Source organism: Aythya ferina (genome assembly GCF_964211825.1).
Source record: "Aythya ferina genome assembly, chromosome: 7".
Taxonomy (NCBI): Eukaryota; Metazoa; Chordata; class Aves; order Anseriformes; family Anatidae; genus Aythya; species Aythya ferina.
The window spans coordinates 20,198,820-20,212,238 of NC_140302.1; the positions used below are offsets into that span (position 1 = coordinate 20,198,820).

The window sequence follows — 13,419 nt, forward strand, 5'->3', positions numbered from 1 at the left end:
TCACTCCAAACAGGTCTCTCATTTATTGAAATACCTCAAGCTTAATAAACACAATGCACATGGCTCTTGCTGTATCACATACCATCACAACTGCAAAGTTAACCACTTTGGATTCTTACAGTCTTCCTTCCAGTATAGCAATGTGGAGCAAATATGACTGCTATAAAGCAAACTTAAAGGTCCTGCTAGGCATCACATCTGCAATACCATGAACCACTTTTTCCTTACAGCCTGAGGACTCCCTGAGTCTGAATTAGGTTTTTTTTTTTTTTTTTTTTTTTTTTCCTTTTTCAACTCCTAATTTATGGCTTATGCTTTTTTTTTTCTTACAAAAAAAGGCTGCCACAGTTTAAACTGTGCTATTTTCTATTACATATAGAAAAGTCTTTTGTTCCCATTAGTATTACTGACATATCTGGATTGAACTCCAACTCTGGCACAGAAATTTTCATCTGGACTGAGGCAATTGACTCTGGAGATTGTTCATACACCTACATTAGGCATTGAACTTACATGCACTTCAGAGGAGCCAAAGTCCCCTGTGCAGTCAATGGAGTGAGCAAGGCACCTATACCAGAGAAAGTTATAGCTCCAAAGTCAGGCCCCTAAAGCAGATGTGAATCCTCTTCCCCCATTAAATGGGAGCTTAGCCCCATTCTAAAGTAGAAGCTGAGACAAATGGAAATCACCATAAATACTGCCAGGCTTCTCCAGGTTATTGTACGGTGAACACAATGGTGGCAAGCACCATATAAGCAGCTAAAAAGTTAACAGATCTGCAAAGCAGCAGAAGATTAACGGGAAGAGTTCATGCAAATTAAATCACGCAAGCTATAAAACTAATGCATTGGCCCTTCCCTGGTCAGTAGTATACTGGGGGAGCTTGTTTTCTAGCGGTCAGTGCAAACAAAACACAAGTATGTTACATTATTCTCCTTGAAAGTTGTAACCTATTGACAAAGCTAACAATAAGTGGTATTTTTTTTAACTGCTTCTCTTGTTCCAGAAATCTTCAAGGGCAAATAATGATCCTTATCCACAGTTGTCATGTGGAACATGAAAGGCTTCAGGGATACTGCCGAAATCAAGAAAAACGCAGTAATGAATCAGTTCCAAAACAGGAGATTTCAACTGACAGTGATGATCTTCTCTGGCTTCAAGACAGTTCTTCTGCGCAATGTTGGAAAAAAAAAAAAGTAATCTGATATAGCTAGCCTGTGAGTGATGGCTAAAATAATGCAGCAGGAAGTCACTAAGTGCTTTTTAAAGTACCAGCACCAAATAGGGTCAGTACAAGGCATACTTCTGAAAAGGACTCAGAAATGGCAATGTACTAAGAAATGGCAGTGCTTTATGCAGAGCAAACCAGTTTTATTGTCAAGCACCTGAGGTGCTCAGTGGACTAACTTGTCTTTCAGACATGTCACTAAATCTATATGCACATGAAATACTGCTTTTGTGCAGAGTCACACTGCTGTTTTTTCTGGGGTACCAAGCCGCTGTGTGCAAAATCAGCAGGCTATACTGAGGATTTGTGCAGGAGAGAGAAATAATACTGAGAAAAACAAGTCACGTACGAATCCAATTCAGTAGTCAATGCTGGCATTTCAAAAATGCATCATAAATAAGCAATGTAGCATTACTGCCAGAAAAGCATATGCTTCAGAAAAAAATAATTTCTGATGAACTAATACTCTGAAATACCATGCGGGTTTAGACGTATTTCCTCATCATGTTAATTATTTCATTATACATGCGGTAAGGTGCATCAAGGCCCCAGATGAAATCCAAGTGTTCCCATTCTGGAATGTTTTTGTGGTAAACCAAGTTTGTGATCTGAGTGAGCAGCATGGCAACATCCTTTGGGTCTGCCAGCCAGTCCTGTCCACCAGTCCACACAGCAGTTGGTACAGTCATCTCCTTTACTTTGTAGAAAGGGGGAGTAGACTGAGGAGTGAAAAAGTGAAAACAAAAGCATTAGAACAAGTCTCCAGCATGGCACTCAACTGCAGTGCAATATACTAGCAAATGCAGAAAGAATGTGTTAGATTCCCATTTTCTCTTTTGCTCTTTGACAACCAGAGATGTAGACAGAGTCCTGACTTTCAAGAAAAAATGTAATTCCAAAGAGTTCTGCAATACCGTAGCACACACAGCAGTAAAGATAGTGAGTTTACAAGATAGCAGGAAGGACTACTGTGTAGTGGGAGGTCTCAGAGAATGCACTGCATTTAGGTATTTCTAACCCCTAATCAAACGCTAAGAACGATCCCTCCTCTGAAAGGATGATACAGCAATATTTCCCCATCACTAAAGTGACAAGGGGCAAAATATTTCTAAATTGCTGAGTGCAGTACTAAAAACAAACACAGGTGGAGATTAAGCAAGATGAAGATAAGCAGTACACATGAATTGACAGTATGTTCCTTCTTGTGAGAAGTGCATAGGGACCTCATGACCCAGGCAGGCAGGATCTGAACTAAATCTTAGCAAAAGGATCACCCTCAAGAAACACTGTGCCACCACAACTTCGTATCTGAGCACGGACTCCATATTTAGGACTACCTCAGAGCTTCATGATCCTTTATGCACATAGTAAAAATACACTCAAGAGAAGTGCCTGAAGACTTTTTTCTTGTGTGTCACTCAAAAATTTTAACAGATCCATAAAAGATGTTTACCTGGTTGTAGTGAGCCATATTTGCAGCCTTGCTTCCCCAGTCATAAGCTTTGAGTTCCCCGGTTTTCACAGCCTAGAAATCAACAAATATTCACACACAAAGAAAAAAAAAGAACACTTTTGTCAAAGGAACAAAAAAGCCTATGTCAGCTGGAGAACTGGCAAAGGCAATTGACACAAGAACCACTGAAATGCCAAGTATTAGCATAAGAAGTATCACTGCTTTACCAGCATCACAGGATCGGGAAACATTAACATTCAGTACCATCAGACCATGTCACATCCCTTAAGATTCCACACTCTTTCGAAACAGCAGTAGGAAACACTAAGGAAAACAATTTCCAGAATTCAAATCCAGAATGCGTCAGCTTCATGTTTACTTCTGCAATATTTACTTAGCTGTCTAAATATATAAGAACACAGCAATGGAGTTTTCTTATAAATACCACTCTGTATAATTCACCACATACTTTTTTTCCCCTGAAACAGCAGTCTATATAGTAGGGTTTTGGAAAAATGGGAAAAAATAGATCCACACAGATTTCCTCTCAGCCAACACTTAAACAGCTGTGTACGGCACAACAGATTGTTTCCAAATGGATGAACAAGTTCCACTATAAGATCACAAGGAGCGTTGATGACTGCTTTTCATGGCAAATGTCTCCCCTTATTTGCCAGCATATAGATGTGCCTTCTGAGCAAGCCTCGGACATAGTATCATCACAGGCATAAAATTGTGCGTTGAGGTTAAGTTCACAATATACTAATAAAATACAAAATGAAGCCAAACAGAAAATAGAAAGCCTGCTACTTATCTCTGGCTAAAAATACAACTTACAATGAAAATGAGGTCTGCTGAAAGAGGAACAAATACTTGTTACAGCATCTGAGTTAAATTATTCCTTTTTTAATTTTTTTTTTCCTGAAGTACTTAATGTTAACATTTATTCACAGCAGTAGGAAAGAGGTGAGCCACCATAAGGTCAGTATCATCAAAGCAGCTGCAGTGAACAGCTGCCATTCTGACAATTAGCAGTTCCAGAATTTCATTTGGGCTACACTAGATACGTATCTTGACATTTTATTCCATGTTTGTAGAATACTGACATCTCTGATATTTACAAGATAGAGTCATGGACATCTGAGATCCTGAAGCTTACCTGGGTCCAGTGGATCATGTTCTGTACAGATGTTCCTGCAGGGCAATGTGTTGAATACACATCCACACGGCTCTGCAACAAGATAATTAACATTGTCTACTCCTCACAGTGCAACAGTTCTACCCAATTTTGCTTCTTGAACAACTAAGAAAATTTTCCATTCCTCTTAAAACTGTTCTGAACAAGAAGTTAACTGGTGCCACAATACAGATGAGGTAAAAGGTTCTAATGTTTTGGGGACTGTTTACAATTAAATGCAGAAATTTAAAGATGAATTTTAAACCTAACAATGACATTATAAATATATAAAAATACTTAAGGACCATTTTTTTTAAAGTGCTAATATTTTAAGAATTGGAAACATGGTAAATAATAGTTAGATGGACCTCCACAGAAACCTAGACCCTACTCTACATCTAAACTAGAAGTTGTCAGTTCACAGTGATTCAAAACTTCATACACCCTCACTTTAGAAGTACATGATACCTAGGGGAAACTTAAATCCTGACAGAAAAAAAAATACACAAAACCATGGAAACTATGTGCTGGGCAAGAAAAGATATATTTTAAAGAAGTACTATCACGTTGATGTAAAATATATACTTTTTTTCCCCTGCACACAGTGAATAGTGAAAAAAAATGCTAATTCTATCTTGCTACAATTAAAAAAATCCTCAGCCTTCTTCCACCTGTGGGTAAGCTGATACCAGCTTCTAATGATTTCAGGGATGTAGAAACACTAAGCATCATCATAAAAAAAAAAAGCAGTCTCATGCCAATTGCTGTTAACTAGCTTTTAGACAACAGAACAAATCCTATGGACGAGTCCTCTCAAACTAGGACCACAGATAAAGGTATCAGCAGGGACAGAAACTGCTCCCAGAGAAAGTAATTTTATATGCCCACCAAGAGACCAAAAAACTTCAACAGTTCTGCAGACAGTAGCAGAAAACACTGCTCCAACAGATCTAAATTAATTTTTGTTTTCTAGTACCTTTTTCAAAGGCTAATTTTATCCATTCCAACTGGGCAACTACATCTACATCAAAGAAAGATATTCAACCTAACTCGGTACAGTGAAGAAGGCTTTTTTTTTTTTCTAATTACACATAAAGACATCAGTACAATCATACAATCAATACTGCATCCACAGTAAGTTAACTATCAAAGTGACCAAAACACACCATATTCAAGTTTCTCTCATTAAAGCCACACAGAAGAAAGAATATGTTGCCACAAAGGTCATCAAGTATTCTGTGGGTGCAAACATGGGTAGCAAGCCACTTCAACCAAAAATTCTGAGGAAGGAATTGTTTCTTTCCAAACATGTCCTGAAAAACAACAAACACATAAGACAAACATGTCATTGTATAGAATCACCTGGTTTTACTTTTCATACTAAAGCATTCTTAAGGCAGTTACTTCCATTTGCACTGGTGATAGGTAAGTTAAGTCATTTTCATATGACGTATTTCCTTATCAACCTTTGTTTACAGTCCAATGGGAAGGTCAGGGTTAGTACTTCTGCTACAAATGACGCAGTCAATCACCACCCACAAAACGTATGTGGGAACTGGGGCAATCACTCAAGAATTTCAAACCTAACCTGTTTTAAATTCAGTATTTTATAAGAGTACTGTAGAGCTTCTTGTCATCAGAATTGTTTAAGGCTAAAATATTCTAAGCTGCATCTGCTGTTAAATGGCTCTGTATTGCAACTTCCTCTCTTCAAACCATGAAAGAAAAACCAGATGCATGAGCTGTGGCGGCCACTTCCTTTTGGTGGGTATTTTTAAAAACAGCCAAGGATTTGAAAACAGCCGACTGAGCACTTCCGTAGAAAGTGACAGCTCTTCAAGGATATGACTGACCCCCAAGCTGTCATGCACTTGTACACTGCAGTTTTTTTTGCAAGTCATCATGAGAATCAAGTTCTCCAGCACAACATGACCATCTGCACAAGGCACTGATCAGCTACCATCCTCATCAGACAAAGCTCAGTACACAAGCAACAGGAGATCACAACTGTTAGCACCACTTTTCTCTTAACTCCCTTTGGAGAGGGGAACAAATAACGCACAAGGACATGCATTACATCTGTACAAGGCACATCAGGGAAAGGTTTATCTCACAGGACAAACAGGTCTGTGTGGAAAGCTCTGTGGTGGTGTAAAGAAATGCTAGTGTTAAAAGTAACACACACAGCAGAACGTTCACAATGCCTGACTCCAGGCACTTAACTGCAGCCTGCCAATCTGCCCACGTCCCAGTTGCTGTTAATAATGGTGAAAGGTAAACTCATTCAGAGAATGATTCATAGCGTCTAAATAAAGCTGCTGCACTTAATCACGCTCTGGTGGATCCTCTTCCAATATTAAATGGTTAATTGAGAAATAAATCTGTTAAAGTTCATGACAATTCAAAAAGAATTCTATATAAAGCTAACATATGACTCTTCTAAAACAGACCAACCTATTTAAGTAATTGTGTGCTTTCTGTAGCCTGAATTCTAGAAATTTGTAACTGGAAAAACATAACTTTATTCCACCTATTAAGTTGTGCTTGTTAAGTACTACTTCGCACTGATGCAAATTGTCTCATTAGACAGTAGTAAAACCAGAGAAACCACTGCTGACTTCCATAGCATTATAGCATTATGCTGGAAAAACTGGCCCAGCATTCTTGTGGGATATGCTAATCTTTAATCCACAACTATTACCATTATTTGCTATGCTGTTTTCAACCAGAGAGGGACGCCCTTCATTCACCTTAAAATTTATACATTCAAACACAAACCTTGAGAAGCAGCTCAGGAAACACTCCCAGTTTTGTCAGAGGGCTAGTAGCAAACTTGACTGTAGCTACTGGTGCCAAGGCAAAGAACATTTTGATTTTCTTAGCCAGCTGTGGCAAAGTTGAAAAAGCAATGAAAGCTGTAAATAATACGAGAATAATTAGCAATAACACAAGATAGATAAGAATTCTATTTGGTGATTCTACAAAATTTAAGATGTAGTGTACAAAACGATTTTTAGATTAATATATTGACTGTTTAGGTATTTCAAATTAATCTAGTTACTACAGAACACAAATTAAACTAGACATATTAGGAGGATTTCTTCTCTTTTGAAAAACAAGTCCATGCTAACTAACCCAACACTTCCCGCATGCAGGTCTAAAAGCACCTGATGCAGACCTTACATACAGTAAATGACAACTTCTATTCTACACATACATAATGATTCTAGATCATTGTGTAGCTCAAAGTATTTAACAGAAACTATACTGACAGCTACCTGTGACTTCAATTTTTCATTTCAACAGCTTCCCACTTTATGCAAGCACAGAATTAATTAATTCTTTTATTTTTAATGTTGATGAGTATTTCTGAAGTTCTATTCTTTTCCTCATTAACCCACACATGTAGAACTTGATACCATTTCAACTACAGCATGTTCTAATGAATGCATCTCTTCACATACCCATGGTGGTGCCCTGTGAATGGCCAACATAAAATACTTGTTCCTGGCCAGTTTTCTTCAAAATGAAGTCCACTGAGGCTGGAATGTCATATTTAGCCATTTCATCAAAGCTACAAAGCAAAGAAAAATATCAGTGTGTTATGGCTGCATGGAACTTTACTGCACTGAAGATCAGTTGTCTGGACATAAAGCACAGCTGCCTTTGGATGAAGCAGTACACCTGGTAATTAAGTCAACACACCAAGGACTGCTGAAAGCAATTACTGTTCTACTGACCATCTATGAAAGCTGTCCCAGGACACCATACTGATACAGAACTCCCTTTTGCTACCCCTACATATGAGACAGCACACGTAACCATATCACATACATTCACATCGTGACTGAGCTCAAATGATGGGCAAAGACAGGAAGAGAAGCCTGCTCACAAACAGCACGTGAAGTTTCTCTACAAAAATGAGGATACCTGAAAACCCAGAATTCGTCCTGCTTCACTGTGAAGTGTATATGCTTCCTGGACCAGGTGTTCCCTCTGCTGTTTCCCAGCCATACATCATAGCCAGCGTCTGCCAGCATAAAGCCAAGGCTATTGTAATCCAAGTTTGTGATCCAGTTGCTGCCATCAGCAAGTAAACCATGCTGCAGAAACACAGCAGGCCTTGGACCTGAAAAACAATGCATTTATTATAGCTTCCTGTTCATCTGGAATTGAACGCCTCAGAGAAATTCAGGTGAGTTATTCAAATCTGAAGCAGACACATCTAATCTACTTGATTTAATCTACTAAGGTTAGCAGTACCAACATTATCTCTATCCAACACCATTCTGTTAGCAAAGCTCTGGCAGAACCTGAAGAGCAGTGTGGATAGACAACAAGGACACCCAGGTTCCAAAGGCCTTTTTGCCCTTAACTTAAGCAGTTAAAAGAACCGCAGTGAAGACCCACATGAAATTTAGGAAGGTTCTCTCCTGACTCTCCTACTGCAAAAGAGAAGTGAAACCTTTACCTGGAATACAGATTAAAAAATGGAAGGTTCCTGCTGAAGGAAAATAAAATGACATATTATCCTTCAGGAGGAAAATGAAGGTCAGAAATTCTAAAGACCTAGCTCAAGATCACACAGTATCAAAGGTGACATTTCTCCCACATTAATAACTAAAATCTGATACGTGGTAATTTCAGCTCAATGACAGAAATGACTCAGGAATTTACCTCCTGCAGTGATGGATCATTCTACTACAATTTCAACGGAGAAAACAGTGAGTCAGTTTAGTAAAGTGGACTTAGATCTTTCAGCAAAAACATCCAAGTCACAACTAGACCCTACATTCTGTTATGGCCATAAGAGTTTGTTGTGAGTTCCATAAATCCAAATTAACAATGTTCCTCCCTGCTGGCAGCCTTTATAGCTGTGACAATGAAGCTTTTTGGTGCCTGCTTTTCCCATTTTGTTAAAAAAAAAAAAAAAAAAAAAATTAAGTTGTGGTGCACTGTCCATGGAATCACAGCAAGTTTCTGGCAGTGTCAGACTAGCACAAGAGACAGTATAGTTCCACACCACTGTTTACTGCATTGTGGTAATAGTACATCGCTTTAGGAACAGAGTGCGTGATTTTCAAGCCTAACATTAAATTTGTTTTCTGTAATGGTCACTTTTGCTTTATACTTTCTTCCTTTTTACTGAACTCAGGCCAACCAACTTCTTATTTTTTGAAGAAGAGGCTCTTCTCAGACCACTACTTGCATGTTTCATAACACAGGAAGGAGAAACTGTTTAAATCCTTTAATGTTTTAACTGTTCTCCTACTTGCCACCAATTGCTGAATTTCTGCCAATTCCTCTTTCACTTCACCAAGCACATGACTTGTACCATCACAAGACAAAATGACTTGGACAATAACAATTTTGTATCACCTCTAATCCAAAAAATAAGATAGAATGAATAAAGAGGGTAAGGACTTAAACTACCATTTCGTGTATGTATTATTTTGTTCTCGTCACACACAACCCCAGAAGTAAATGGAAAATATATTTCCAAATTTAATCCCTTTCATTCTTACCATCATGTTCTCTTTTAGTGTTTCATCAACAACATCTTTCATTAAGACAGTTAAAACTAATTCCTACTAAAAATGGAAAAGTCAGATTTTTTGCTTTTAGGATCTACAGTCATTTTTCCATTTTTTTTTGAGCTGAGGAACTGTAGGTCTTGTTCCAAAACATCATGTGATACGTAACTACAAGGGATCCTATTCACATTAAGCAGGTATTGCAAAAGAATTACGGCATACATACGCTAAGTCAGCAGTAACACAACATTGGTATCTTTCTGGGAAAAGATACCAAGTCTATAAAAACTGAAGATCAACATGAACTTTGAAATCTTCATTCTTCTAGGAGATCATACTTCCCCAAATGTGCTCAGTAATCCTTGTTTTTAAAATTAAAGCACTTTGCAAAACATGAACTTGGGGTCGAGGGTGTGGCAAGGGGAATGTGGAGAATTCCCACGAGTCAGGAAACTTCTGTTTGCTTATGTCATAGATGAAGGATTTGACAAAATCAGCATGCTCAAAGGCAGTCTTTTTCCTGTAGCTTCTCTAAAATTTTTAACAACAGAGACACCTGCCAGATTTGACTGGCCTCATCCATGCACCGATCTTTACGCACCAACCTTGTGAGTGGCAACGTGTAGTGCAAACATCCTAGTTCGTGCAAAACCAACGGTTAAGGTCAGGAAGACTGCTGCTCAGCCTTTGGCAGAGGAGAGGATTTTTCCACGGGTCTTGTTCGCACCCTAGGGCAGTCACTCCTTTCCTTGCGAGCGCCATGTTTTTACCTCTCAAAAGTTCTCAGTTAGTCTTTAGGACATGTACAACTCCTATACAAACTGGCTGGTGTTGCGTGCATGCAATTGTTGGTAAGATCTTTTACAATGGGTGGTGACATGATACCAAATTCCATGACTGCTGTTCAGATGTACTGTTATTTCTGTATGCAATGCAAGACGACAGCAAGTCAAAGGTCATCCATCTCTCTTCTTCCAAATACATTTCTCTCATTTTTAAAGCATTCCATCCTTCTGTCTTTGCAATAACCTTCACCTGTATCATGCCTGTAAGTCTCAGCTTACATTCCCTTTACACTTCCCCTCTACCACCTGTTTGCAATATATTTTTAAAAGTATTGTCTTCAAGATGCTCTCAGGGGATTTTCTCTTATAATAGTATTTTATCTATTTAACCAGCCGTGTACTGTGTACAAAATGACACCACAACAGTAGACAGAATTGCTCTAGCTTGTAACTTTCTGCAAAGGCAACTTCAAAGGTTATAATTAACGAAATAGTTTTTTCCAGAAATCAGGCAGTAATTAAGTTTTGTGAACACTCCAGTGAGAACTCTTACAGTTCACTTATATATCATAAAAAGAGGCATACTAACTGCCCTTATTTCTGAAAACTCTCAGGCATTTTAAACAAAAATATTTTTTAATGAAAAGGTATTTTTTAATATGTTTTGAAACAGTGCAACAATGGTACAATCTCTTTTCAACATACTTTGTTACTTAAAAAAAATAAAATCTTAACCCTTATTCTCCACTTACTAGAAATTTCAGGCCTCTGAGCCCCGCAAATAAAATCAAACACTAAGGGGTGCGTATTACTGACACAAAATGTGAGCACCAGGAAAATATAGCTTTCTAACTTCTTCTCCCTTCTTGTACTCAAGTCACTCTACATGTGCCCGAATTATTCTGGTCGTAACATTCAGCAGTCATCTAACCACACAAGTTATAGTCTTTAATTTTTCTGGACCATTACAGGAACAGAAATTCTGTAAATGAAGGAAAGCTTTTTCATGACTTTCCATTTTTCCAAGCAGAAATCAACCCTACCTTTGCTCAACCCATGACCTTTTCTTCCATAAGGAATTCTGTTAATGGAAAGGATATAGCCATCTTCTGTCGTCACTTCATACTCCTCACTAGGATATCCCCTGAAGACGATAATTTGACTCTGAAGAAAGAAAAGAAACCACCTTGAAGTCAGACTCTCAGCCTCCTTCACTCATTAACATGTTCAAAGTACTCTGTGTTCCTTCCAGAGACGGCAAAGTGAAATCAAAGGATGTGGTAGGAATGTGCCATAACCATTAATCTATTCAATGCAGACAGGTTCTCTTCTGCAACTTACCCCACACAGGAACTAGTCGGAGCACAAACTTTAACCGAGGCAAACTCCCTAACCTGTCCCCATCCATATCTGTCAGGTTAGTTACCCTGAGCACCACTTCCAGTGATAAAGGAGATTGCGAAGTTGAAAAGGCAATTATGGTGACAGGACAAAACACTGAGACAGAAATGGTAGGCAAAAAAATAAAATTTGCTCTCAAGAAAACTAGTATCTTCCAATAAGAACCAAGTTCTCACAACACTTGGTATCACAGTGGAACACTGAGGGATGAGAAAGAGGGAATAACCCTGTTTGGGCACTGGGACAGGCTCCCCACGGCAGTGGTCACGGCACCAAATCTGCCAGAACTCAAGAAGCATTTGGACAACACTCCCAAACACATGGCCTGATTTTTGGGTGGTCCTGTGAGAATGCCATGAGTTGGACTCTGTGATCCTTGTGAGTCCCTTCCAATTCGGTGTATTGTGTGGTTCTATGATTCCATGCAGAGTTCATCTCTCTTCTGAAGAGAAAGACTTCCTCAAAGACATTGCAGATTCATACACAAACTTTATGGCTAATTTAGTGTTATCATGTTCTCTGTGTTACATTTAGGCAATGTGCTGAAACAAACCCACCAACAGAGCTGCTTTAAAGCACTAAGATCACAGTCCTCACATGCATGAGCTGCTGATATTGCCGCCTCCACCCGCAGTTTCGTGTGCCATTTCTTACTCACTGTTCTCCTAAAGTCTTATGTGTATTGCACAGCTTTTAACTGAACTTCCTGACAAGCCAAAGAAGAAAACAATAAAACCACCGCACTTTTTTTAACGCTGTAGTTTCATTAACAGATGCATCCCCCATCTCTTCTGTCTCAAGCTTTATGTCAATTTCACTTCTTCCATCTGCAACTCCATTAGGCCAGTGAACTTGCTATTTGTTTTTGACTCCAATTATGCTTTGAGAGAATGTCAGAAGTGCAAGACACGACTGGAAGTCTACTGGCAGGCTGCCGGGCAGGGAAGAGAGGGGCACTTACACAAACCACACTATGTCTCTTAGCCAAATCTTCAGGAGTTAACAGTGACATTAACATTCCAAAGCGATTTTAAAACTAAACTCCATTCGAATTCCATTAACCTTAGACTGAGTGCCCAGGTCAAAGCCCCCAAACGCGATCCGGATGACACTGAACACCCTGTCAGGCCCGGCTGTGGCCCCGCCGGCCGCCCCGCGCCCCCGGGGACTCACGATGTTCATGTTGGTCTCGGGGTCCACGTTCCCCCGCCCGCCGGCGAACGCGCCCGCAACGCCGGCGCTGTGCAGGAGGAGGGCGGCGAGCACCAAGCCCCGCATCCTGGCCTGGCACGGCTCGGAGCCGAGGGGAGCGCAGCGGAGCGAAGCACGGCTCTCCAGCCGCCGGCTTATGTTCCGCCTCCGCCGAGCCCCGCGGCCGGCACGGCACCGCGTGACGGGGCGGGGGCGGCCGCCCTCCTGACGGGCGTCGTCCGGCCCCGAGGGGCTGAGGGAGCGCGGCCGAGCCCGGCGGGCAAGGCGCTGCCCCCGCCGCGCCCCGCGGCCCCGCCGCTGCCCCTCTCCGCCCGGCCGCGGCCCCCCGACTCCCCGCAGCGCGGCGGGAGGAGGGCGCTGGGCGGCGGCGGCGGCGCTCAGGCGATGCGGCGCGGCCTATCGGCGGCGGTAGCGGCCGGCCGCCCAGCCCACCCCCCCGAGCTCCGTTTTTCAGTGTTTTGGCCCCTTGTTCTTGCTTTCTCCTCTCCTGCACCTGCTCGTCATCTGGCTGAGATGTTAGTCCTCACAGCTCCGCCTGCTGCACCGATTGCCCCCTCAGAGCTTGGGCGCTGAGCGCCATGAAGGGCAAGGGGGTCACTCCTAAGGACTACGAGGCGTTGTCAACAAGC

At 40.8% G+C, this 13,419-nt stretch overlaps 1 protein-coding gene and 1 long non-coding RNA gene across 5 annotated transcripts; one reads left to right on the forward strand and one right to left on the reverse strand.

Moving 5' to 3' along the window:
- LOC311439911 (putative lysosomal acid lipase/cholesteryl ester hydrolase) lies at window positions 1–13,181 on the reverse strand. Of its 4 annotated transcripts, none has more exons than XM_084526221.1 (10): window positions 12,641–13,181; window positions 11,221–11,341; window positions 7,789–7,987; window positions 7,323–7,432; window positions 6,637–6,773; window positions 5,025–5,171; window positions 3,841–3,912; window positions 2,682–2,753; window positions 1,754–1,947; window positions 1–1,170 (listed from the first exon to the last, which is right to left on the reverse strand). In XM_084526221.1, the coding sequence occupies exons 1-10, from the start codon at window positions 12,854–12,856 to the stop codon at window positions 1,128–1,130; spliced, it is 1,311 nt and encodes a 436-aa protein (XP_084382347.1). In that variant the 5' UTR covers window positions 12,857–13,181; the 3' UTR covers window positions 1–1,127. The 4 variants fall into 4 exon arrangements, with proteins under 4 accessions (XP_084382347.1, XP_084382345.1, XP_084382344.1 ...); XM_084526219.1 differs by having other exon boundaries at window positions 12,752–13,006; XM_084526218.1 differs by lacking the exon at window positions 1–1,170 and having other exon boundaries at window positions 1,324–1,947; window positions 12,641–13,006.
- On the forward strand, window positions 5,384–9,291 carry LOC311439913. Its single transcript, XR_014695070.1, has 3 exons — window positions 5,384–6,132; window positions 7,292–8,053; window positions 8,155–9,291. It is a non-coding gene; the product is annotated as an uncharacterized lncRNA (long non-coding RNA).
- Window positions 13,182–13,419: the final 238 nt, after the last annotated feature.